We start from the raw sequence: 26,929 nt of genomic DNA, 5'->3' as shown, positions 1-26,929 counted from the left end.
TTGGAGACTCAGTGGACACCAGACAACAGGGCAAGGAGGACTCTATATCTAGACAAACAAAGAATAAAACAGTCAGATTTGGCACAACATCTCTAACAGCTAGTTGAATACTTTGACATATCATGACATTGATCATGCTTTGTAATAAAACATATCCTGTTAGCATCTTTTCCTCTAGTCACTGAACTTCAACATGACTTAACATCTGTCTTAAGAAATAAATCTGCTTACTTGTTTCCAGAATAGAGTTGTCTGATATTGAATAATTCCTCTTGCCACATGTTTTTAATATGGGACACTGTTTAAACGTAAACTGGGAGTGCATTCCGTTTTAGTTCATGTGCACATAATAAGGACTGAAACTTGCCATGACACCTGTTTGCAGATGCCTGTAATGTAGAGTATATGCAAAGTAAACACGCAGTATGTATTCTCTTTGTTTCCTAGGATATATACTGACAAGATAAAAGTAAACTGTGCCGGCAAGGAGATTGAATCTAAAACAAGTGTAACTTATCTTGGTGTGTCCCTAGATCAATCCCTTACTGGAGACCTAAAATCTAAAATGGCGAACAAATATATATGTTTTTTATAGTGTAGCACTAGATATTTTAACATCAAGGTTAAGAAACTGCTTGTCTCAAGCTTGATTCAGTGTCATGTTGATTATGCTTCTCTGAGCTTGTGTGGCCTACCACTTTGCGGCTGAGCTGTTGTTGTGTTGTGGAAATTCTTACACACGTCGTGGAAATTACCACCAGGGGCACTCAAAGTCAATCTTAAATAAATCATCCTTTTATTATTAGCGCGCTGGAGTGGTTCCAACCAACTCAATGCACCATAGTACACATGTCAATCAGGAGCTCTGCTGGGGCAGTCCCAGCAGTTGTCTGTGTACAGCTGTATATAAGACGAGTTATATTTGCATGATTTAGCATAATGAATTCATCATTACCGTTTTTGTTTGATTCATGTGACCGACCAATACTGGTTCATAACATTTGACAGACCAATAGCTCACGAGGCTTCTTCTCTCCAAGCTGAGACCTTGTAACTGAGACATCTTTTGTTCTCAAAACAAAGGTCAAGGCGTACCACATTGCAGCTACTGATAGTGAGGATTCCTTCAGTCAGTCACTTACATGAGCACAGAAAGCGGTTATTAGAAGAGCACATGGACACAACTTCACTTCACAATAACACCACTTACATTTGACCAGTGCAGCTCAAGCAGGGCAGAAATTTGACAAACTGACTTGTTGGAAAGGTGGCATCCTATGACGGTGCCACGTTGAAAGTCCCTGAGCTCTTCAGTAAGGCCATTCTACTGCAAATTTTTCTCTATGGAGATTGCGTGTCTGTGTGCTCGATTTTATACACCTGTCAGCAACGGGTGTGGCTGAAATAGCCGAATTCACTAATTTTGTATATTGTATATATAGTGTAGCTTTAAAACGGCAACATTGTCTCTCACTCTCATGGCAAAATGTGTTGAATGAGATTAGCTATAAAACTACAAATGTTTTATCTTAATTGTTTGACTGAGGTATGCCACTGTTGTTGAGACACAGCCTACATGGGGTCTTTGGTCTGTTCTCTGTACAGATGGCAAGAAGATCCCTAATACTCTGAATGTCAGAAACAGATCTCACAAAGAGGTTGTTTAACCTTTCAGATGACCTCTCACATACAGAGCTCAGTGTTCTTTCTTCATTTTCATTCCACTACGAAGGAACAGAAAGGAAAAAGGGAGATGAATAAAGACATCGACACAAGTGAAGGAAACCTTTTTCAATTACAAATTGGAATTAGATGACACGTCACTGTGAAATCAGATATTGCTTGTTGTCTTTAAAATATATGAATACGCTTCTCATACAGTGAAAGTCAAACACAGCTGGATCCAGTCCAGAAGGAGTCACCTTATTTGTTTACTAATTTGTATGTCTGATTTGTTACTGTCTGATTTGTTTGGGCAAACATGGTTATTGAAATCTATCCACACACACATCTGTTTAACTTTGAGTGTTTTATCTTGGTTATAATGGTTACAATTCCCCACAGCATCTGTCGAAACACAACCCAGGTTCTTTCATTGTGTGACTGAATCCAAGGTTGTGTTTACATTAGTGCTATGTTCACACAGGACATATTTTGCTCATATAAGGCAAGATTCCCAGATGTGTGCCACATTCAGCCCTGGGCTCTGAGCACCACCTCCAGCCACAAGATAAGGTTCTGTTTTTATCATGCAACTGCAGACATAAGATCAAACCATAAGATCACTTAAATGTCTCATTTCAAATGTCAAATACATTTTAATTATACCATTCTGATTTAGTTACGTGTCATTTCCTTGTCATTTCACTTATGCGTTTCAGGAAACGTGTCATTAGATGACCAATTTAGCTGAAAACGCCAGCAATGAAACTGATAGGTTAAAAGGAGATGCCATTCAGTTAACTTACTGTGAATCCCCTTCTCTTGGATACTTCAGAGAAAAGTGACTACCTGAAGTCACAGTGACACATAATTGAAGAGCACATTATGCCAGACATTGTTTGCATGCTTCTCCTCTCCCACAGACAGTATCTTGTGTGAAAGTCACATCCCCACCATGCAGAAGTCAGTCATGATGCCCATGGGATGGTTTTGCCATTCTGTTTAGTTAGTCTCTGAGAGAGAGAGATGAAGTGCAGAGGGAAACTTCCCTTGGGTTCTCTAACTCAACATGCTTAGCTGTTGTTGCTTTGGGTGCTCATTTAATTAGTGTGAATTAATGCTTCAAGGGGAATCAGTGGAGTCTAAAATAATTGAAATTAATTAGGAATGTTTATTTTTGTTGTTTGTATTGCTGTTGTTTTTATTGTTTCTGAAGCTGGTGAAATGTAGTGTAATAAAAAAAGTGAATGACATAAGTTGATTAATTTGTTTATGGTTATTAGATATATAATAAAATTCATTCGGATCCCCATTAGGCTTTATTAGTATCCCCATTAGTTTTTGCCAAAGCAGCAGCTATTCTTCCTGGGGTCCACACAAAAACATAAAACACAAGTAACAAAACACTGATAGTCAAGAACAGTCACACAATTTTAAAATACAATGATATACAAGCAATACAACTAAAGAATAAAGTGTGTCTGGGTGTGCGTGTGTTTGTCATTTCACAGTCCCTCTTGTGCCATGAGATGTTGTTTTATACATTTTTAAAGGTAAGTTTGCTTTTGCTTGAGTAATAGGAGATGGAAGGGAGTTCAATGTGATCGTGGCTCTGTATAATACTGTGCGTTGGCGTGAATTTGTTTTGGACTTGGGGACTGTGAAGAGACCCCTGGTGACATGTCTTATGGGGTACGTATGGATGTCTAAGCTGAATCTTATTTGATTATGCAGACAATCTGGAATTTTCATCACAGTAATATTTCTCATAAAAACTAGGAGAGATGCAGTTAGTTTCCCGTCAAGCCTCAACCAGGAAAGACTGGCAGGCATGTTGTTGATGATAGTTCTACATGTGCAGTGAAGGGCAAGCTGCAACTTTGCTAGGTCTTTCTTTGCTTCACATATTCTGGATAGTGATCAAGATGGGACACGACCAGAGCCTGAACAACTAGTACAGTTGATTTTTGCGTAAAAAACACAGAGCATATTTTAATAACAAACATACCCCTCCCCATCTTCACAACAACTCTGTCAATATAACTTGACCATGGTAATTGACCATGCAATCTTATACCTAGGAGTTTAGCTTCCTCAACTTGCTCAATGGTCACATCCTAATGTCTCATGAATAAACCCCACAGTCTCACCATTTCTAAAACTTTTGAAAGACATAGTCATTATACCAATCCCAATAAAGTCTAAGATGTATGTTCAGGCAAAACAGAATTATGTTACTTATTAAAATCTTCTCCGTTGGATCTTAACTAATAAAATCCAAATTGAATATTGGATGAATTATGTCATACTGTGAGAACGTACTAGGGCATTTCCTAGTCTGACAGTTATCTGTGAGGCATTGTCCACCTAATCAAATACAATATCAATCATTGATCTGTCAGATAAGCCTAATGCAAATTATATTATCTCTCAACAGAAGACACAAAGATCACTATCTGAGAATAGACTATGTAGCTTCTAGTAGTCTGGAAGAGATACATGGGTAATATTTCTCATTGTTGCACAGATCATTTACCATGGGAGTCTCTGGTCAGTTACACTCTGTCCATCCATCTTTACAATAACACACTCAATCAAAGATGATTCATTTCAACCTGTCCATCAACTTGGCACGGGTTACTTTTTTATTTGATCAGAAAGAACAAATTGTAAACAAAAACAGTCAACTAGTTAAGCGCAATTATATGTGTGTGATTATTTAACGGTGCTATTTACAGGCAGCCACCGACAAAATGAGTTTTACAAAAGAAGAGGAAGAAAGAGTATCAGATGCAAATGTATCAGTAATTATATCCATATCAACAAGACAGTCTTCTTTCTCTCCACACATGAGCACTACTACCCGCCATCTAGCCCCGCGTTGCCATACCTCCAAAAGTCACACCTGTTTTAGGGAAGCCTGGTTCAAGACAAAGCCACACGTCCTCGAATACCTGTCCTCTTACACACTTTCTCATTAAGACGTTTGTGTATCAACAGTTTTAATAAGATGCAACATTTTTCCATAGACGTTGTTGTTCCCCAAAACACAAACACCGCATCATATATATGGCTCTTTGATTGATGTTGCAGAAATGGTTTACATTTAACACCGGTTTCAACCACAAATCAACAAGAGGGTTTTACTGTTTGGTTGATTTTACATTTAATGAATGTTTGCTGACAACAACAAATCAAATATTAATCCAAATGTGAAATATTTGCCCAGTGTGCTGTCTGTATAAACCTTCTTTAACCAAAGTAAGAATTATTTATATTTTCCTTCACTTTCTAAATATCTGCTATACTGGAAAAGAGGTTGGAGAGTTTATTTAGGAGTAATATAACAGGTCCTACTTACTTTATAAGCTCCCAACGGTGCCATGCAAAACACGACTTGGAGGCACCCTGCACCCAGAAACTGTTCAGTCAACATCCTGACCCATAACATCCACCTGCATAGAGGTGACTGCTTTCTAAATCAAGTCAACTTTGTTCAACAAGAGGCTAATATAACATCTTAAAACCACCCTACTACTGATGACCCTCATCTGGATCAACCCTGGAATACAAAGGAATGAAAAAGCAAGGCTAAATTGATCACAAGGTAAAACACCACAAAATAGATGAAAAGGTGGCTGATAGTATGACCTTATTGGCACCTTTTGGTGTTTATTTTACAGTCAGGTGGGAATACTTCAATTGAAATCAGAAAGGATAGGGTGGCATTCACTTATATACTCATGTGCAGCAAGATAATAACGAGACCAAAGACATACAATCAAACAGGAGAGAAAGACAGGCAGTCAGTCACAGCAGAGAGTATTGATATGCAGACATCACAACAGTACCTAATACGAGTTGCACTGCAACATCATCACATAGCTGCGTTACATAGCAATCTACAGCCACTAAAAAACATTTTCTCAGTTAAAAAGGGGGTTCAAGACTGAACGGCCGCTGTTGACCATGCGGTTTATTATCCTGGATTAGTGGGACCATTATGAAGTACAGCATTAAAGAGCAGTTGTACCTATGCTTGGTGTTCACCTCTCAGGGAACCACGTCTCACATACCATGTTAGTACAGGATGAACAGAAAGTGGTATCACTCATTCTTTTTTACACAAAGGCTCCAGGACACCACAGAGGAGAAGCGCCACTATAAAATCAGTCTTGCATGAATCATTACAGTGCATTACATTACATTAGAGGCCTATTAACCAAGGAGGAGTCACTTTAATTCCACTAGCCAACACAACAGCCCTCTTCTCTGAGCCACGTCCTGCTCCAGTGGTCACACTGCCACTGAGGACCAGGGCTCAATGCACATTCAATATATACCAATCCTTCTCATCTTCAAGTCTCTTCTACGTGCAAACTTCTCTCTTACCCTCTCCACTACTAGATCCCCTTGGCTTGTAGGACATGCGTCACCTTTTGGTGCTCTCAATACATTCACTTTAAGGGAAACAAAATGTGACATTTACATGCTGCTCTGCTTCTAAAATGGTGGGTAATAGGCTATGTTTACTGGTGCGTCACTTAAAGGGTACTTAGAGAGACATAAATGAGATGCTGCACAGTCATGGTGTCCTCCAGGTCAGGAGAGCTCAGCTTCTCACCATATCAACCATTTCAATGAAGGTTTGAGGTACACAACTGGGTGTATTGGAATAGAAGGGGAGAAATATGTACCAAAGTGTGACCGGGATCAAAGTATCTGGATTAAATGGTTAACAACATTGTGTTGGAATGGTAGATCACAGCACATCAACTTTTACATTTAAAAAAAAATCTACATTTTTAGTGTGGTGTGTGTATCGGTCCAGAAGTCCCTCCAACAAATGTATTTTGTACAGCAGCTGTTGTCATGGTGATTGGCAGGGATGGATCCTGTGCGGTTTTAAATGTAGTCCATGATGTCCAATCACATAGGATATACTGTGATGAGAGGGAGGGTAAACGTAAAGGCTGGTTCAATAAGGTAGGATCCTAGTGCATCGCAGTAGATCCTTGGAGTGATCAAGCGGGAGTGGAATCCTGGGAAGGCCCCAGTTAGGAGTGGTAAGACTGTGGTGTTCCTGGATTTTTGCCCAGTGGGTGAGGCTGACTGTATCATAGGAGGGTTGACTCCGGGGTCCCTCCCCCCAAGGAGTGGCCGGCCCAGATTAGTGTGCAGGCCATTTTAAGTGGAGTGGTCAGTTGGGGAGATCCAAAGGGAGTGGTACAATGCGGGGTAAAAAAGTTCAAGGTGCTTTCATCATGACAGAAGTGGTGAGTTGAGTGTGGAATCCAGTAGGAGTGGTACAGCTGATACAGTTGTCTTGTTGTGACTGGGGAGGTGGGGGGGGGGTCAGATAGAGCAGTGTGGTTCTATTATGGTGTCTGTATTCAGATGAAGGTGGAGTCCATGGTGCTGCTGTCGTGCGTGCTCCGGGCGCGAGCCTCAAACAGCTGTTTGATCAGAGCAGACTTCTCCTGCTCCAGCTGAGTGATGCGCTTACCCTTATCTGTCACCTCCTGCACCGGGATGGAGGACGAGCGACATGGACAGGGGAGAAGATAGTTTTGAGTTTAAACATGCCTTTATTGTGCATTAAAGGAGTTTACATACAGCTTCAATGCAGCAGGGAGAAGAGATGGGTAGAGGTCAGACCATCATTAAGGGACAGTGGTGAGGTGTACAGGAAATCTGTACATTTACAGTACATTGACATGATATGTTCAGTTCACCTGAGTGAGAAGGCGGTTCTGGTCCTTTAGTCTCTGAATGGCTTGTGGGGGGGCAGGAGGCTGGAAGCTGGAGGAGATCACTGTGGGCTGGGAGCTGGAGGATGGGAAAGACTGCTAAGAGGGAGAGAAAGAAAGATTATTCCCCATGAATTACCATGTTTCAGTAACGACTCTAGTGTTTAGTCTTGACTCTACTCTCATTCTAAAACATAGAACAACCTCTCAACATCTTATTGCCACTGAGAGGACTCCAGTAAGAGGAAAATAAGTCCCTTCACAATTACCGTGGAATTCAATTTGACCTTAGAAATTACACACTCATATGAGACAACCATCCCCCATTTTTTAGAGCAGTGAGGACACTCAGACACAGTCAGGTAAGGTGTCTTATTTCAAGACTCACCGCTCCAGAGCAGGAAATTAGGTCATTAAGGCAACGGTTGACTTCCTGCAGCTTGGGAAGCAGAACATTCATGTGACTTTGATTCTGGGATTCTGTGAAGAAATCCTGGTGGGAGAGAGAAAGAGAGTAAGAACTGGACAGTTTCAGATAATTCATACACTGTATCATCCATTCCTACTAAATTATATACATGCCTTGGGTCATGTTCATTAGGGCATGCAACGGAAAACGAAAAGGAGCGTTTCTTATTGAACCTCAATAGTAGTCCCTCTCTGTTTCAGTTTGTTTCCGTCTGTTTGTTGCCTAATGAACAGTCATTACCGCGCAGTGGTTGCTTTGGCCCACGTGTCTCTGTCTCTCGGTGACGTTGTGGATCTGAGTCTGGTACCACTCTCTAGCCCGCTCCACCACGTCCAGACCGGCCAGCAGAGAGTCCTTCTCCTGCTCCAACTCCTTCATCTGCTTCAGCTGGAGGGAGGGGGGAAAGGGAGTCAACTTCTCTCTTACAGTCATCGTCAATATGGGTCACTTACCTGAAGTCATTTGGCGAACCTGGCTCCTCAAGCTTATACTCATCCTGAGCACCAAAAAAGCTTGTCAATATTTATGATGGTTATGTTGTTTTGGGTTACTTGGAAAATCTGCACCCTTTATTTGCACATTTGTCTGCCGCTTTTGTTCTGAGACAATGGCACCGGGCCAATTGTGCCGGAGTGGTACCCTGACCTCAACAGGAGACAATGTTAAGAGCAGCGCTCAGCCCGGCGCCATGGCAACCATGCAAAGACCTAAGAATAGGAAAACAGTAGCCACTACAACAGGGCGTCCTGTCCCAGTGACAGGTAGCCAGCATTGAGTTCTGCTGACCATCCTATCCTCCAGTTCCACAGCACAGGCCCCATTCCTGGCATTCAGCCACCCTCTCTATACACTATCACCGTCGGGAAAACCATGTCTGTACAAAGGCCTAGTTCCCAATGACATAATGCAGTGGCCAAACCAACCAGTATTGTCAAAGTCTACTGATACTGTTGCTGTTATCTGATCTGGACTGTAATTAGCCAGGGTAAACCTCTTGTGCCATCACTGCATACTAAACACATTTCCCCTTTCAGCTCTGGCCATGCTGGGTTGAATGGGAGCTGCAAACAGAGGGGAGGAGAGCGAGGGATGAAAGAGAGGTTGGGGAGTGGGGGGTGGGGTTGTGCCTGGAATGAAGCGTGACCCAGAGTGTCAGGCTGTGTTTGTGTGGTGGGCCACAGGCAGGGAAAATATGCTCTGTAAAGAGGGGGGGGGGGAGAACACAGAACAGGGGGAGGAAAAGTTGCAGAGGGGAGAGGGGGTACAGGAGGGGGGAGCTGGCTGACAAAGCTAACATCACCAGGGCTGCAGGTGGCCTAGCGGTTAATAGCGTAACCGAGAGGTCTGTGGTTTGAATCCCCGAGCCGACGATGTGCCCTTGAGCAAGGCACCTAACCTTAATTGCTCATGTAAGTCGCTCTGGATAAGAGCGTCTGCTAAATGATTTGAATGTAAATGTTAAAATGACAAAGCATACTACAGCGGCATGACACAGCTGATGTTGTCGTTTCTACAATCACAAAGTACAGTATCATGGGCATCAGGATAATCTACACAACAGCTCCAAACAGTACAAACTACCATACACCTGCTAGGGCTAGAGGAACAAACATTACAACTAGGAGTTTACTGGTTATCAACAAGACACCAACTGAAACTGGCACTTTCCACTAGTTTCAACAACACATCAACCGCAGACACAGAACTGTCAAATATTCAGCTAGTTGACAAACGGTTATCTCTCCCTGACTCTGCTCATAACTCCATAGTTACATTTTGACACAGCTCAACACACACCTGCAAGCGTGTAATAGACATACACATTCATGGAAACAGCTCAATGACCAAACAAGACTCCGTTTTTACTTCTCTTTCCTGACCTCTCTCCTCTAGTTGTTCTCACTCACCCTGAGGAAAAAGTGCAGGGCCTTGCTGCTGTACAGACTGCTGCTGAGAGGGATGAAGACAGTGGTGTAGGCTGCCCAGACAGCTGTCCAGGCTGGGCCGGGTGGGCCAAGCGAATCCCCTGCTTCCAGGCCCCTGGGCCCGACCCGGCTCATTACAATGAGGACAGGCGGCCAGAGGGGGGAGCAGCACCCTCTACGACTTCCCACAGAGAACGAGTGGAAGGAGAGGGGAAGACAGAGAGAGGGGGATAAAGTAGGGTTCAGAGAGAAATTAGAGGCAGGGGGATAGAAAGAGAGAAAAAGAGGGCGAGAGGAGGCATGGAAAGGGGTAGGAGATTGGGAGGGCCACAGGGGGAGAGGGGTTGGACTGAGTGAAAGGTGGGAGGGGTGTAGGGAGAGGGGTTGAATGGGGGAGTTAATGGTGGGTGTTGGCCAACAGAAACAAATTGACCTACAGCAGTTGCAGTCTGCACAGAGCAGATAGGCCTGTTTATCCATGAAAATGTTCTCCACCTCACCCCTACTCTAGATAAAAAGTTGAACTGACCCCTAACACGAACCCTATCACTGAATACCCATATGAGACCACTTTCACATTGTCTGTGGATCACAAAATACCTGTTTTCACTGGCAGAACATGGTTGTTTGACTGCCTCTCTAAACACTGTGCATAATGCAACAGTGTGTGTGTGTGTGTGTGTGTGTGTGTGTGTGTGTGTGTGTGTGTGTGTGTGTGTGTGTGTGTGTGTGTGTGTGTGTGTGTGTGTGTGTGTGTGTGTGTGTGTGTGTGTGTGTGTGTGTGTTAGCGGGCGTAAGTACCATTCCATAATCCACCCCGTTGGTGATGGTATGGCGTCTCTGCTCATCTCGGCTCCGCCCATGGCGTCTGGAGACAGTTAATCCCGTGGCTGACTCACTCTGGGACCTCGGTAACCCAGCCTCCACAATACCTGGACCAGAAATTGGGCAGGAATGGGTGGTCAGAAAGATTTTTTGCTGATTTCACCAACTGACTTCCAGGTCTTGTCTAGAACACAGGTATCAACTGTCTGGTTAGTACAACTATGCTTTGGCTAACTGGATAATTAATACATAAAATGTAAACATACCCATTTGCTGTAAGGAAGAACAAACTTGTTTGCACTTCTATAATGTTAGTATCAAATACATAGAGCTAGATGGACATGAACATCAGAGAGACGTTCTGACTCACTCTGCTGTGTTCAGTGCATCACGGTTTCCATCTATGGTACAACTGAACTGTCCCCCAGACAACAATCAAAAGAGATCAGACTAACACATTGTCACCAAAACCACACTCCAAATCAAATCAAATTGTATTTGTCACATGCTTTCACGTACACAACAAGTGTAGACTAACAGTGAAATGCTTACTTACTTCCCAACAATGCAGAGAACATTTTGAAAATTATTTTAAAAATAACGAGGATCAAACACAAAATGAGCAACGATAACATGACTATATAGATGGGGTACCAAGTCGATGTACAGGACTAGGAGGTCATTGAGGTACTATGTACATATAGGTAGGAGTAAAGTGACTAGGCAACAGGATAGATAATAAACAGAGTAGCAGCAGCAGCATACAGTAAGTGATGAATCAAATGAGTTGGTGCAAAAAGGGTCAATGCAGTCTGGGTAGCTATTTGGTTAACTATTTAGCAGTCCCATGGCTTGGGGGTAAACATTGTTCAGGGTCCTGTTGGTTCCAGACTTGGTGCATCGGTACTGCTTGCCATGCGGTAGCAGAGAGAACAGTCTATGACTGTGTGTGTGTATATGAGTGAGTGCGTGCGTGAACGAGGGAGAACACGAGAGAGAAAGAGACAGAGAGAGAGAGAGAGAGAGAGAGAGAGAAAAGGGAGAGGCCACTACTCAGAATAGTGAAATCTGTAAACCCTGCAGTGCCTTTGGTGGCCACACGAGGGCGCTACCATCCCTCCCTGCTAACCTTATCAACCCTATCTGGTTGGGTTGTATTAAATGGGGATAAATTACAATTCTGAGGGAAGATGAGAATAAATTGTAAGAACTTATGTATATAAAAACAGTTCAGGTGATAGTTGATAACAGAGCAGAGAAAACATGACACGTTTCCATGTTGTATCTGGACTCCCAGAAATCCTGTTAATCGGAAACTGGAGATAGTTCCTTGAGGGCAGGAGTATGTGGATTCAGAGAGGGGGAGGGAAATATGTAGAGCACCTAGTTTAGTGGCTCTAGATCATTTCAAGTAGGACTGTGGCACCCAAAGAGGATACTGTTTACCAGTGTAGGTAAGCCTCATTTGCATGCCTTGAAACAGCATTGCTAATTAAAAGACAGAGCCTAATGGCCATTTCTACTTTTTTGTTGTTGAAAACATTTAAAATAATAACACAAGGAATAATTATAAAAATAATAACGCAAGGAATAAATACACAATGAGTAATGATAACTTGCCTACATACATGGGGTACCAGTACAGAGTTGATGTGCAGGGGTACGAGATAATTGAGGTAGATATGTACATATAGATAGGGATAAAGTGACTAGGCAACAGGATAGATAATAAATAGTAGTAGCAGCGTATGTGATGAGTCAAAAGAGTTAGTGCAAAAAGGGTCAATACAGATAGTCCGGGTAGGTATCGGTTAACTATTTAACTAACTATTTAGCAGTCTTAAAGCCTGGGGTAGAAGCTGTTCAGGGTCCTGTTGGTTCCAGGCTTGGTGCATCGGTACCACTTGCCGTGTGGTAGCAGAGAGAACAGTCTATGACCTGTGTGGCTGGAGTTTTTGAAAATTTTTAGGGTCTTCCTCTGACACCACCTGGTATAGAGGTCCTGGATGGCAGGGAGCTCGGCCCCAGTTATGTACTGGGCGGTACGCACTACCCTCTGTAGCGCCTTGCGTCTGAAGCCAAACAGTTGCCATACTAAGCGTTGATGCAGCTAGCTTTTTCAGACAGCAATTTGCATCCTGTATACTAACTCAAAAAAGTTCTGGGACACTGTAAAGTCCATGGAGAATAAGAGCACCTCCTCCCAGCTGCCCACTGCTCTGAGGCTAGGGAACACTGTCACCACCGATAAATCCACTATAATTGAGAATTTCAATAAGCATTTTTCTACGGCTGGCCATGCTTTCCACCTGGCTACCCCTACCCCGGTCAACTGCCCGGCACCCTCCACAGCAACCCGCCAAAGCCCCCACCATTTCTCCTTCACCCAAATCCAGATAGCTGATGTTCTGAAAGAGCTGCAAAATCTGGACCCCTACAAATCAGCCGGGCTAGACAATCTGGACCCTCTCTTTCTAAAATGATCTGCCGAAATTGTTGCAACCCCGAAATTGCTCATCCTCTCTTTCGTATCGTCTGAGATTCCCAAAGATTGGAAAGCTACCGCGGTCATCCCCCTCTTCAAAGGGGGTGACACTCTAAACCCAAACTGCTATAGACCTATATCTATCCTACCCTGTCTTTCTAAGGTCTTCGAAAGCCAAGTTAACAAACAGATTACCGACCATTTCGAATCCCACCGTACCTTCTCCGCTATGCAATCTGGTTTCAGAGCTGGTCATGGGTGCACCTCAGACACGCTCAAGGTCCTAAACAACATCATAACCGCCATCAATAAGAGACATTACTGCGCAGCCCTCTTCATTGACCTGGCCAAGGCTTTCGACTCTGTCAATCACCACATTCTTATTGGCAGACTCGACAGCCTTTGTTTCTCAAATGATTGCCTCGCCTGGTTTACCAACTACTTCTCTGATAGAGTTCAGTGTGTAAAAACGGAGGGCCTGTTGTCAGGGCCTCTGGCAGTCTCTATGGGGGTGCCACAGGGTTCAATCCTCGGGCCGACTCTCTTCTCTTTATACATCAATGATGCTGCTCTTGCTGCTGGTGATTCTCTGATACACCTCTACGCAGACGACACCATTCTGTATACTTCTGGCCCCTCTTTGGACACTGTGTTAACTAACCTCCAGACGAGCTTCAATGCCATACAACTCTACTTCCGTGGCCTCCAACTGCTCTTAATCGCAAGTAAAACTAAATGCATGCTATTCAACCTGCTCGCCCGTCCAGCATCACTACTCTGGACAGCTCTGACTTAGAATACGTGGACAACTACAAATACCTAGGTGTCTGCTTAGACTGTAAACTCTCCTTCCAGACTCACATTAAGCATCTCCAATCCAAAATTAAATCTAGAATCGGCTTCCTATATCGCAACAAAGCATCCTTCACTCATGCTGCGAAACATACCCTCGTAAAACTGACCAGCCTACCAATCCTCGACTTCGGTGATGTCATCTATAAAATAGCCTCCAACACTCTACTCAACAAACTGGATGCAGTCTATCACAGTGCCATCCGTTTTGTCACCAAAGCCCCATACACTACCCACCATTGCGACCTGTACGCTCTCGTTGCTTGGCCCTCGCTTCATACTCGTCGCCAAACCCACTGGCTACAGGTTATCTACAAGTCTCTGCTCGGTAAAGCCCCGCCTTATCTCAGCTCACTGGTCACCATTGCAGCACCCACTCGTAGCACGCGCTCCAGCAGGTATATCTCACTGGTCACCCCCAAAGCCAATTCCTCCTTTGGTCATCTTTCCTTCCAGTTCTCTGCTGCCAATGACTGGAACAAACTGCAAAAATCTCTGAAGCTGGAAACACTTATCTCCCTCACTAGCTTTAAGCACCAGCTGTCAGAGCAGCTCACAGATCACTGCACCTGAACATAGCCCATCTATAATTTAACCCAAACAACTACCTCTTCCCCTACTGTATTTATTTATTTAGCTCCTTTGCACCCCATTATTTCTACTTTGCACATTCTTCCACTGCAAATCTACCATTCCAGTGTTTTACTTGCTATTGTAACGATGTTCGTCTGAGGAAGAAGGAGAGGACCAAGGTGCAGCGTAGTACACGTTCATGATTTTTAATAACACTGAACACTAGAACAAAAAATAACAAAGCGTAACAAACAAAACAGTCCTGTCTGGTACAGACACAGAGACAGAAAACAACTACCCACAAAACCAACATGGAAAATGACAACCTAAATAGGCTCCCCAATCAGAGACAACGAGAAACAACTGTCTCTGATTGGGAACCAATTCAAGCCACCATAAACCTACAATCCCCTAGACCATACCAAATCACCATAGATAGACAACACCCCTAGACAAGACAAAAACCCCTAGACAAATACAAAAACTAAAATAACCACACTTGTCACACCCTGACCTAACCAAAAAATAAAGAAAACAAATATAACTAAAGTCAGGGCGTGACAGTACCCCCCCTCAAAGGTGCGGACTCCGGCCGCAAAACCTAAAGATATAGGGGAGGGTCTGGGTGGGCATCTATCCGCGGTGGCGGCTCTGGCACAGTACGTGGACCCCGCTCCACCTTAGTCTTAGCCCACTTAGGTGGCGCCTCTGGAGCGGGGACCCTTGCCGCCGACCCCGGACTGGGGACCCTTGCAGAGGGTCCCAAACAGGAGGGCGGCTCTGGCGGCTCCGGACAGGAGGGAGACTCTGGCGGCTCCGGACAGGAGGGAGACTCTGGCGGCTCCGGGCCGGAGACCGTCTCTGGAGTCTCCGTGCCGGACGCCGTCTCTGGAGGCCCCGTGCCGGACGCCGTCTCTGGAGGCTTCGTGCCATGTCTCACCCCTGGAGGCTTCTTGTCATGGATCATCACTGGAGGCATCTTGCCATGGATCACCACTGGAGGCTTCGTGCCATGGATCACCACTGGAGGCTTCGTGCCATGGATCACCACTGGAGGCTTCGTGCCATGGATCATCACTGGAGGCTTCGTGCCATGGATCATCACTGGAGGCTTCGTGCCATGGATCATCACTGGAGGCTTCGTGCCATGGATCATCACTGGAGGCTTCGTGCCATGGATCATCACTCGAGGCTTCGTGCCATGGATCATCACTCGAGGCTTCGTGCCATGGATCATCACTGGAGGCTTCTTGCCATGGATCATCACTGGAGGCTTCGTGCCATGGATCATCACTGGAGTGGAGAGACACACAGGAGGCCTGGCTCTGGGAGCAGGCACAGGACTCACCAGGCTGGGGAGACATGCAGGAGGGTTAGGGCTTAGCACAGGCTGGGGAGACATGCAGGAGGCCTCTTCCTTAGCCGAGGCACCAGATACACTGGGCCGTGGAGGCGCACTGGCGGTCTCGAGCACAGAGCTAGTACAGCTCGTCCTGGCTGGATACCCCCTGTAGCCCGGCAAGTGCGGGGAGCTGGAACAGGCCGCACTGGGCTGTGCTGGCAAACCGCGGACACCGTGCGTAGGACTGGCGCAGGATAACCCGGGCCGAGGAGACGCACTGGAGGTCTGGAGAGCAGGGCTGGCACAGTCCGTCCTGGCTGGATGCTCACACTAGCCCGGCCGATGCGAGGAGCTGGGATATAGCGCACCGGGCTAAGAACGCGTACTGGAGACACTGTGCGCTCCACCTCATAACACGGTGTCTGACCAGTACGACGCCTGCCACGGTAAGCACGGGGAGTTGGCTCAGGTCTCCAACCTGACTCTGCCACACTCCCCATGTTCCCCCCCCCAAAAAAATGTTGGGGCTGCCTCTCGGGCTTCCTTGCCAGCCGTGTTCGTCTCGCTGACTCCATCCTCCGGTATCCCTCTTCGCACTGCTCCATAGACTCCCAGACGGGCTCTGGCACTCTCCCTGGGTCGACCGCCCATCTCTCTACCTCCTCCCAGGTTGTCTCATACTCCTGGCCACGCTGCTCCTCCTTACCACGCTGCTTGGTACTTTGGAGGTGGGTAGTTCTGTAACGATGTTCGTCTGAGGAAGAAGGAGAGGACCAAGGTGCAGCGTGGTACGTGTTCATGATTTTTAATAACACTGAACACCAGAACAAAAAATAACAAAGCGGAACAAACGAAACAGTCCTGTCTGGTACAGAGACAGAAAACAACTACCCACAAAACCAACATGGAAAATGGCAACCTAAATAGGCTCCCCAATCAGAGACAATGAGAAACAGCTGTCTCTGATTGGGAACCAATTCAAGCCACCATAAACTTACAATCCCCTAGACCATACCAAATCCCCATAGATAGACAACACCCCTAGACAAGACAAAAACAAAAACTAAACAAACCACCCTTGTCACACCCTGACCTAACCAAAAAATAAAGAAAAGAAATATAACTAAAGTCAGGGCGTGACAGCTATATTGTATTTACCTCGCCACCATGGCCTTTTTTGCCTTTACCTCCCTTATCTCACCTCATTTGCTCACATTGTATATAGACTTATTTTTCTACTGTATTATTGATGGTATGTTTTGTTTATTCCATGTGTAACTCTGTGTTGTTGTATGTGTCGAACTGCTTTGCTTTATCTTGGCCAGGTCGCAGTTGCAAATGAGAACTTGTTCTCAACTAGCCTAGCTGGTTAAATAAAGGTGAAATAAAATAAAAATAAAATGCAGCCAGTCAAGATGCTCTCAATGCTGCAGCTGTATAATGTTTTGAGGATCTGAGGGCACATGCAGAATCTTTTCAGCCTCATGAGGGTGACGAGGCATTGCAGTGCCCTCTTCATGACTAGGTTGATGTGTGTGGACCATGATAATTCCTTAGTGATGTGGGCACCAAGGAACTTGAAGCTCTCAACTTGTTCCACAACAGACTCTTTGATGTGGATGGGGGCATGCTCGGTCCTCCGTTTCCTGTAGTCCACGATCAGCTCCTTTGTCTTGCTGATGTTGAGGGAGAGGTTATTGTCCTGCCACCACACTGCCAGGTCTCTGACCTCCTCCCTGTAGGCTGTCTCATCGCCGTCAGTGATCAGGCTGTGTCGTCTGCAAACTTAATGATGGTGTTGGAGTCGTGGGCAGTCATGTAGTCGTGGTTGAACAGGGAGTACAGGAGGGGACTAAGCACACACCCATGAGGGGCCCCCGTGTTGAAGGTCAGCGTGGCAGAGTTGTTGTTGCCTACCCTAACCACCTGGGGGTGGCCTCAGGAAGGATCCAGTTGTAGAGGGATGTGTTTAATCCCAGGATCCTTAGTTTAGCGATGAGCTTGAAGGGCACAATGGTGTTGAACACGGAGCTGTATTCAATGAACTGCATTCTCACATAGTTGTTCCTTTTGTTCAGGTGGGAAAGGGCAGTGTGGAGTGCAATAGAGATTGCGGCATCTGTGGATCTTTTGAAGCGGTATGCTAATTGGAGTGGGTCCAGGGTGTCTGGGATGATGGTGCTGATGTGAGCCATGACCAGCCTTTCAAAAAATGTCATAACTACAGATGTGAGTGCTACGGGGCGATAGTCATTCAGACAGGTTACCTTGGCATTCTTGTGCACAAGGACTGGTGGTGTGCTTGAAACATGTAGGTATTAAGGACTTGGTCAGGGAGAGGTTGAAAATGTCAGTGAAGACACTTACCAGCTGGTCTCACTACGTGTCCTGGTAATCCGTCTGGCCCTTCGGCCTTGAGAATGTTAACCTGTTTAAAGGTCTTACACACACCGGCTACAGAGAGCGTGATCACACAGTCATCCGGAAACAGCTGGTGCTCTCATGCATAGTTCAGCGTTGCTGGCCTCGAAACGTGCATAGAAAGTATTTAGCTGGTAGGCACTGGACAGCTTTGGCTGGGTTTCCGTTTGTAATCCATGATAGTGTGCAAGCCCTGCCACATCCGACGAGCGTCAGAGCTGGTGTAGCAGGATTTGATCTTGGTCCTGTATTGACACTTTGCCTGTTTAACGGTTCGTTGGAGGGCGTAGCGGGATTAGCTCATTGAAACTGGCAGATCTAGCCTTTAGCTCAGTGCGGATGTTGGCTGTAATCTATGGCTTCTGGTTGGGATATGTATGTACAGTCACTGAGGGGACAAAGTCATCGATGCATTTATTAATGAAGCAGGTGACTGATGTGGTAAACTCCTCAATGCCATCGGATGAATGCCAGAACATATTCCAGTCTGTGCTAGCAAAACAGTCCTATAACTTAGCATCTGCTGCATCAGAGCACTTCCGTATTGAGCATGTCACTGGTACTTCCTGTTGGAGCTTTTGCTTTTAAGCAGGAATCAGAAGGATAGAGTTATGGTCAGATTAGCCAAATGGAGGGTGGGGGAGAGCTTTGTATGCGTCTCTGTGTGTGGAGTAAATGTCATTTCAGTTCTCTTGAATTAATGTCACCGGCCACTAGGAGCGCCGCCCCTGGTTGAGCATTTTCTTGTTTGCTTATGGCCTTATACAGCTCGTTGAGTGCGGTCTTAGTGCCAGCACCGGTTTGAGGTGGTAAATAGACAACTACGTAAAATAAAGATGAAAACTCTGTTGGTAAATAATGTGGTCATGAGGTATTCTAACTCAGGCGAGCCGAACCTCGAGACGTCCTTAATATTACAGATTGTGGACAAGCTGTTGTTAACAAAGAGACATACACCACCTCCTCTGTGCTTCTCCAAACGGTCTCTGGCTCCAGAGACAGTTTTTCCAGAGGTGAGTTGTTCCTCACGCCTCATGGGTAATTTGCAGTCAGACGGGTCGGAAAGGCCAGCTCTGACAAGCTCTCTCTCGCTCTCTCTGTCCAACCACTTCCACACAGCCTCCCCTGCCTGCGTGGCTGCCTACAGTTCACTGCTCAGATACACAGAGATAGAACAGCAGGCACTGCAGCCATGAAAAATGCTCAATCTTTCCTCATATTTTTTCAGTGTTTAGAGCATTGTATAGCATGGACGTCATGTCGCCCACACAGTGACGTTGTCCAGAAGCTGCCTTTAAGAGTGTGGGAAATATTTCATAGTGTTCCAGTAAAGTGATACTTGTTATTATGCCTTTCTTTCAGCTTAACTTTGGCAGGGCACTAAAGCATTGGGGTCAGTAGCTCTGTTAAACATAGTCCACAGTCCAGCTCCAGCCACTGGCCCATTACCCTGCTCCAATACCACATCAGCCTCTTCACATTACCCTGCTCCAATACCACATCAGCCTCTTCACATTACCCTGCTCCAATACCACATCAGCCTCTTCACATTACCCTGCTCCAATACCACATCAGCCTCTTCACATTACCCTGCTCCAATACCACATCAGCCTCTTCACATTACCCTGCTCCAATACCACATCAGCCTCTTCACATTACCCTGCTCCAAAACCACATCTGCCTCTTCACATTACCCTGCTCCAATACCACATCAGCCTCTTCACATTACTCTGCTCCAATACCACATCAGCCTCTTCACATTACCCTGCTCCAATACCACATCTGCCTCTTCACATTACCCTGCTCCAATACCACATCAGCCTCGTCACATTACCCTGCTCCAATACCACATCAGCCTCTTCACATTACCCTGCTCCAATACCACATCTGCCTCTTCACATTACCCTGCTCCAATACCACATCTGCCTCTACACATTACCCTGCTCCAATACCACATCTGCCTCTTCACATTACCCTGCTCCAATACCACATCAGCCTCTTCACATTACCCTGCTCCAATACCACATCAGCCTCTTCACATTACCCTGCTCCAATACCACATCTGCCTCTACACATTACCTGCTCCAATACCACATCTGCCTCTTCACATTACCCTGCTCCAATATCACATCTGCCTCTTCACATTACCCCGCTCCAATACCACATCAGCCTCTTCACATTACCCTGCTCCAATACCACATCAGCCTCTTCACATTACCCGGCTCAAAAACCACATCTGCCTCTTCACATTACCCTGCTCCAATACCACATCTGCCTCTTCACATTACCCTGCTCCAATACCACATCAGCCTCGTCACATTACCCTGCTCCAATACCACATCAGCCTCTTCACATTACCCTGCTCCAATACCACATCTGCCTCTTCACATTACCCTGCTCCAATACCACATCTGCCTCTACACATTACCCTGCTCCAATACCACATCTGCCTCTTCACATTACCCTGCTCCAATACCACATCAGCCTCTTCACATTACCCTGCTCCAATACCACATCAGCCTCTTCACATTACCCTGCTCCAATACCACATCAGCCTCTTCACATTACCCTGCTCCAATACCACATCAGCCTCTTCACATTACCCTGCTCCAATACCACATCAGCCTCTTCACATTACCCTGCTCCAATACCACATCTGCCTCTTCACATTACCCTGCTCCAATACCACATCAGCCTCTTCACCTTACCCCGCTCCAATACCACATCTGCCTCTTCACATTACCCCGCTCCAATACCACATCAGCCTCTTCACATTACCCTGCTCCAATACCACATCTGCCTCTTCACATTACCCTGCTCCAATACCACATCTGCCTCTTCACATTACCCTGCTCCAATACCACATCTGCCTCTTCACATTACCCCGCTCCAATACTACATCAGCCTCTTCACATTACCCTGCTCCAATACCACATCGGCCTCTTCACATTACCCTGCTCCAATACCACATCAGCCTCTTCACATTACCCTGCTCCAATACCACATCTGCCTCTTCACATTACCCTGCTCCAATACCACATCAGCCTCTTCACGTTACCCTGCTCCAATACCACATCAGCCTCTTCACATTACCCTGCTCCAATACCACATCTGCCTCTTCACATTACCCTGCTCCAATACCACATCTGCCTCTTCACATTACCTTGCTCCAATACCACATCAGCCTCTTCACGTTACTCTGCTCCAATACCACATCAGCCTCTTCACATTACCCTGCTCCAATACCACATCTGCCTCTTCACATTACCCTGCTCCAATACAACATCTGCCTCTTCACATTACCCTGCTCCAATACCACATCAGCCTCTTCACGTTACCCTGCTCCAATACCACATCAGCCTCTTCACATTACCCTGCTCCAATACCACATCTGCCTCTTCACATTACCCTGCTCCAATACCACATCTGCCTCTTCACATTACCCTGCTCCAATACCACATCAGCCTCTTCACGTTACTCTGCTCCAATACCACATCAGCCTCTTCACGTTACCCTGCTCCAATACCACATCAGCCTCTTCACGTTACTCTGCTCCAATACCACATCAGCCTCTTCACGTTACTCTGCTCCAATACCACATCAGCCTCTTCACATTACCCTGCTCCAATACCACACCTGCCTCTTCACATTACCCTGCTCCAATACCACACCTGCCTCTTCACATTACCCCGCTCCAATACCACATCTGCCTCTTCACATTACCTTGCTCCAATACCACATCTGCCTCTTCACATTACTCTGCTCCAATACCACATCTGCCGCTTCACATTACCCTGCTCCAATACCACAGCTGCCTCTTCACATTACCCTGCTCCAATACCACATCTGCCTCTTCACATTACCCTGCTCCAATACCACATCTGCCTCTTCACATTACCCTGCTCCAATACCACATCTGCCTCTTCACATTACCCTGCTCCAATACCACATCAGCCTCTTCACGTTACTCTGCTCCAATACCACATCTGCCTCTTCACATTACCCTGCTCCAATACCACATCAGCCTCTTCACATTACCCTGCTCCAATACCACATCAGCCTCTTCACATTACCCCGCTCCAATACCACATCTGCCTCTTCACATTACCCTGCTCCAATACCACATCTGCCTCTCCACATTACCCTGCTCCAATACCACATCTGCCTCTTCACATTACCCTGCTCCAATACCACATCAGCCTCTTCACGTTACTCTGCTCCAATACCACATCTGCCTCTTCACATTACCCTGCTCCAATACCACATCAGCCTCTTCACATTACCCTGCTCCAATACCACATCAGCCTCTTCACATTACCCCGCTCCAATACCACATCAGCCTCTTCACATTACCCTGCTCCAATACCACATCAGCCTCTTCACATTACCCTGCTCCAATACCACATCAGCCTCTTCACATTACCCTGCTCCAATACCACATCAGCCTCTTCACATTACCCTGCTCCAATACCACATCAGCCTCTTCACGTTACCCTGCTCCAATACCACACCTGCCTCTTCACATTACCCTGCTCCAATACCACATCAGCCTCTTCACATTACCCTGCTCCAATACCACATCAGCCTCTTCACATTACCCTGCTCCAATACCACATCAGCCTCTTCACATTACCCTGCTCCAATACCACATCAGCCTCTTCACATTACCCTGCTCCAATACCACATCAGCCTCTTCACATTACCCTGCTCCAATACCACATCTGCCTCTTCACATTACCCTGCTCCAATACCACATCAGCCTCTTCACATTACCCTGCTCCAATACCACATCAGCCTCTTCACATTACCCTGCTCCAATACCACATCAGCCTCTTCACATTACCCTGCTCCAATACCACATCAGCCTCTTCACATTACCCTGCTCCAATACCACATCTGCCTCTTCACATTACCCTGCTCCAATACCACATCTGCCTCTTCACATTACCCTGCTCCAATACCACATCTGCCTCTTCACATTACCCTGCTCCAATACCACATCTGCCTCTTCACATTACCCTGCTCCAATACCACATCAGCCTCTTCACATTACCCTGCTCCAATACCACATCAGCCTCTTCAATGAGTTCCACAGCCGGGCAGACGTGACCTCTCTCCATGATTTTGGATATCCCACAAGAGCCTGCATCCCAAATGGCACTCTATTTCCTATATAGTGCACTAGTTTTGACCAGGGCCAAGTAGTGCACTATGTAGGGAATAGGATGCCATTTGGAACGCAGAGAGCGAGAGAAGAGAGAGCAGGGTAATGGTAGCTTGGCCAGGGGTGGGCAAGTTTTCACCGCTGCAGTGCCTCAATTACTCTGCACGTAATCTGTGCTAATCCAGCGGGTTTGCTGGGGGAGATTACATTGCCATTCACCACACTCTCCAATCCCATGGCTGTACAGAGCGTAGTGGGTAGAGTGGGTCTGTGGCACTGATATAAGTAGCTAGCCAGGGCCTCCAGGCTGCTTCACGGACATGTCCCTGTTATAGATACAGACAGGCTTGGACTCAGCAGGGCCATTAAAGAGGGAGAGAGAGAAAGCGAGAGAGAGAGAGGGGGGAGGTGCCTGTGTGCACATAGGAGAGAGAGTGAGCAGGATTTTCTCCATAGCTTTCCCAACTTCAGTGAACACAGGTCAGTCTAATGAGGGAGACCAGGAAAGGATCATGAAAAGTTGGGCTGATGATCCCAATAGGAAGAGCCCAGAGCCCAGTCTAAACTCTGGCTAAGCATCCAGAAGAATTTGAGACATGATCTGTGACTCACTCTGGATGAGCTGGAGGTCAATTATTCAATTACACACTTTTCACTGCAGCAGAGAGATTTGAGAGGCATACCAGGGCTTTGAAATAACGATAACAAAATAATGTTAGCTGAGCTCCTCCATTACTAAAAACCCAGAGTGTGTGGAAGGATTGACCCCTAGCTGTGGCCCCAGGTCGTGGGCTCTGTTTTAATGTGGACATTTGTCAACAAATCAAATATAATTGTATTTGACACATGCGCCGAATACAACAGGTAGAGACTTTAACGTGAAATGCTTACTTACAAGGCCGTTCCCAACTATGCAGAGTTAAGAAATACAAATAAATACAAATAATAACACAACAGGAATAAAATACACAATAATGAGGCTATATACAGGGAGTACCAGCACCAGATCAATGTGCAGGGGTATGATGTCATTGAGGTAGATATGTACATAGATATGTACATAGAGGCACCAGGATAGATACTCATAAGAGTAAAATAAGAATAGAGTAGCAGCAGCATATACGATGTGTGAAAGTGTGTGTATGTCCTCATTGGTTGTCCTCATTGGCTTTTATGAGCATATACCCACGTGGGTGATTGAAACATGAACTGAGGTCCACACTCCAGTCCAGTCGTGGTGGTAATGCACCTTAAAGTTGGTTGCCAACTGCCATATAAAGTCCAAAGAAAAAGAAGAAGCCTGAAGGAGGAGAGATTACTAGAAACAAACTCAGTTTACCCTTTTATCTGTGGATTAATTGTCGGAGTAGGGGACTTTGTGCATTTCAGGTAAAATAACAACCCAATGTTTATATCGCAGGACAAATTAGCTAGCAACAGCAAGCTAGGTAGCTAAATTTCCATGCATGTTTAATGCCTCCCGGGTGGCGCAGTGGTCTAGGGCACTGCATCGCAGTGCTAGCTGCGCCACCAGAGTCTCTGGGTTCACGCCCAGGCTCTGTGCAACCGGGAGGTCCGTGGGGCGACGCACAATTGGCATATCGTCGTTAGGGGTAAGGGAGGGATTGGCCGGTAGGGATATCCTTGTCTCAGTATGTAAAAAATGTAATAAAATGTATGTACTCTACTGTAAGTCGCTCTGGATAAGAGCGTCTGCTAAATGATTAAAATGTAAAAATGTAATGCTTTTCAACCTAGTCTAGTCAGCATGTGATGCTAAACATGTTGTAACCTGGTGCTAGTGCTGCAGTTGTTTAGTGATAACAGTCTGGTATAGAAATGTGTGTGTTTCCTACTCCTCTACCTCCACACCTGGGTCAATGAGACTGAGGCAGTAGAATAGCCCTGACCTGTTTATACCCCACTTGATCTTATTGCTGAGGACGAGTACTGATCGCTTAGCATAGTGAGAAACAAAATACATACACATGGGGGGAGATAGATAGATAGAGATGATGGAAGACCTGATTTTATTGATCTTTGATAATCAAACTTACTTGGTTTTTGGAGACTTGATGACTCGAGAGCAAGGGACTCTGTGGACCTCACCCGACTCTGCTGTGGATGCGCCTGCTTCCCCATCCGAACCGAATCCGCTCGATATGAACCGCTTTCGGGCACAATGGTTACCCGTTCCAAACTTCTGCCTGTTCTCTCATAACCCGTATTGGTGTAACGCATGGGACCACCTACGACCGAGGTGACTGGTGGGTATCCAGTGTTCCCCTCATTATGTCTGGACCGACTCTGAAGTGAGGACGCGCGTTTGTGATGCGTATTTGTCCCGTTGCTTGGACCCAGTGGGCGAACTTTGTTTTCAATCCGAGTTCCGACAGAGCAGGTAGAGAGCGGGGCAGGTTTTTGCGCTGGCATATGGTGCCGTTTGGATTGCAGGAGTGCATGTTTCGGGTGCAGGGAAACCTGAGCCTTTATGTGGTTGTTGTTGTCCGGGTTCGGCATGGAGTATCGCAGCCCCGCCACGAAGCGCTCAAATGTCAGGCAACCATGCGGTGGGGTCACCCGCCTCAGACACTCCAGAACACCGCCGGGCAAATCATGAGTATCTGCCCCTTGCCATCTACTCTCAATCTCCGATATGTGCACATACCCTCTCTTCCCATCATCGAGGATGTCAAAGAGTGTCCTCAAACTGTGTAAAAAGGCTTTGGGTAACCCATCTGTTGAATATTCCGTGTCTTTGGGCTGCATTTTACCGGTTATGCTTGTCTTTCCTTGTCTTCTTGTGCCAATCCTACCGTAAATTGTCGACGGCCCGTTCAATTTGCAGCCACGATCAGTATCAGTTGCTATCGAAGCCATGAAGTTATCAATCGTTGAATTGAATGATGCCAAAATCAAACCTCACCAAGATATATCTTATAATGTGGTTATAACCAACGTCTTATTACTTTACGCGTGATACAAAAATAAATGTGTTTATAAGTAGCCTACCCTACCTGCCTTTATAGACTATACTTCTCCAAAATAGATTAGAAATTCGACCAGCTTTTCTTTATGCCTTCGCTTAACGAAAGTATCTACTTTCCCTCCCAAGTCTTGCGGCTCCAGCATACCTTTTTCAACAGGACCGCCCTTCACATCTGCGCAGATTTGTCCAGGGACGCAGCCATTGGTCATGGTCAGAATTGCCGTGAGCTTATTGGTTGGAGGTTGTGGAAGGCAGAAGTTTGAGTTGTGCTTTTGTTATTCATAAAGCCGGACGTTATTCACTCTCGGATTCATACCCTACCCGCAGGAATTTTTTTGTGAGGAAATATGTTTCTTTAACCTACATGTGGGGTTTATTGTTAAAAAAAACAGAGGCAGTCTTTTTACAATATGTTTATTATAATGTTTGTACATAGTATCATGCTTATGATACATTGTGACACAATGTATAG

The 26,929-nt window shown here is 45.8% G+C and overlaps 1 protein-coding gene across 2 annotated transcripts; it reads right to left on the bottom strand.

Moving 5' to 3' along the window:
- Window positions 1–4,266: 4,266 nt before the first annotated feature.
- Window positions 4,267–26,600, bottom strand: LOC129863919 (suppressor APC domain-containing protein 2-like). 2 transcript variants are annotated; one of them, XM_055936338.1, is made up of 6 exons: window positions 25,526–26,600; window positions 10,608–10,738; window positions 8,122–8,268; window positions 7,801–7,905; window positions 7,398–7,508; window positions 4,267–7,184 (listed from the first exon to the last, which is right to left on the bottom strand). In XM_055936338.1, exons 1-6 carry the CDS (start codon window positions 26,346–26,348, stop codon window positions 7,056–7,058), a joined length of 1,446 nt encoding a protein of 481 aa, XP_055792313.1. In that variant the 5' UTR covers window positions 26,349–26,600; the 3' UTR covers window positions 4,267–7,055. The 2 variants fall into 2 exon arrangements, with proteins under 2 accessions (XP_055792313.1, XP_055792312.1); XM_055936337.1 differs by having other exon boundaries at window positions 7,398–7,511; window positions 25,526–26,598.
- Window positions 26,601–26,929: the final 329 nt, after the last annotated feature.

The sequence above is a fragment of the Salvelinus fontinalis genome, chromosome 10 (assembly GCF_029448725.1).
Source record: "Salvelinus fontinalis isolate EN_2023a chromosome 10, ASM2944872v1, whole genome shotgun sequence".
In the NCBI taxonomy this organism is placed as follows: domain Eukaryota; kingdom Metazoa; phylum Chordata; class Actinopteri; order Salmoniformes; family Salmonidae; genus Salvelinus; species Salvelinus fontinalis.
The sequence above is the reverse complement of the archived record's forward strand: the minus strand, read 5'-3'. Positions and strand labels throughout refer to the sequence as shown.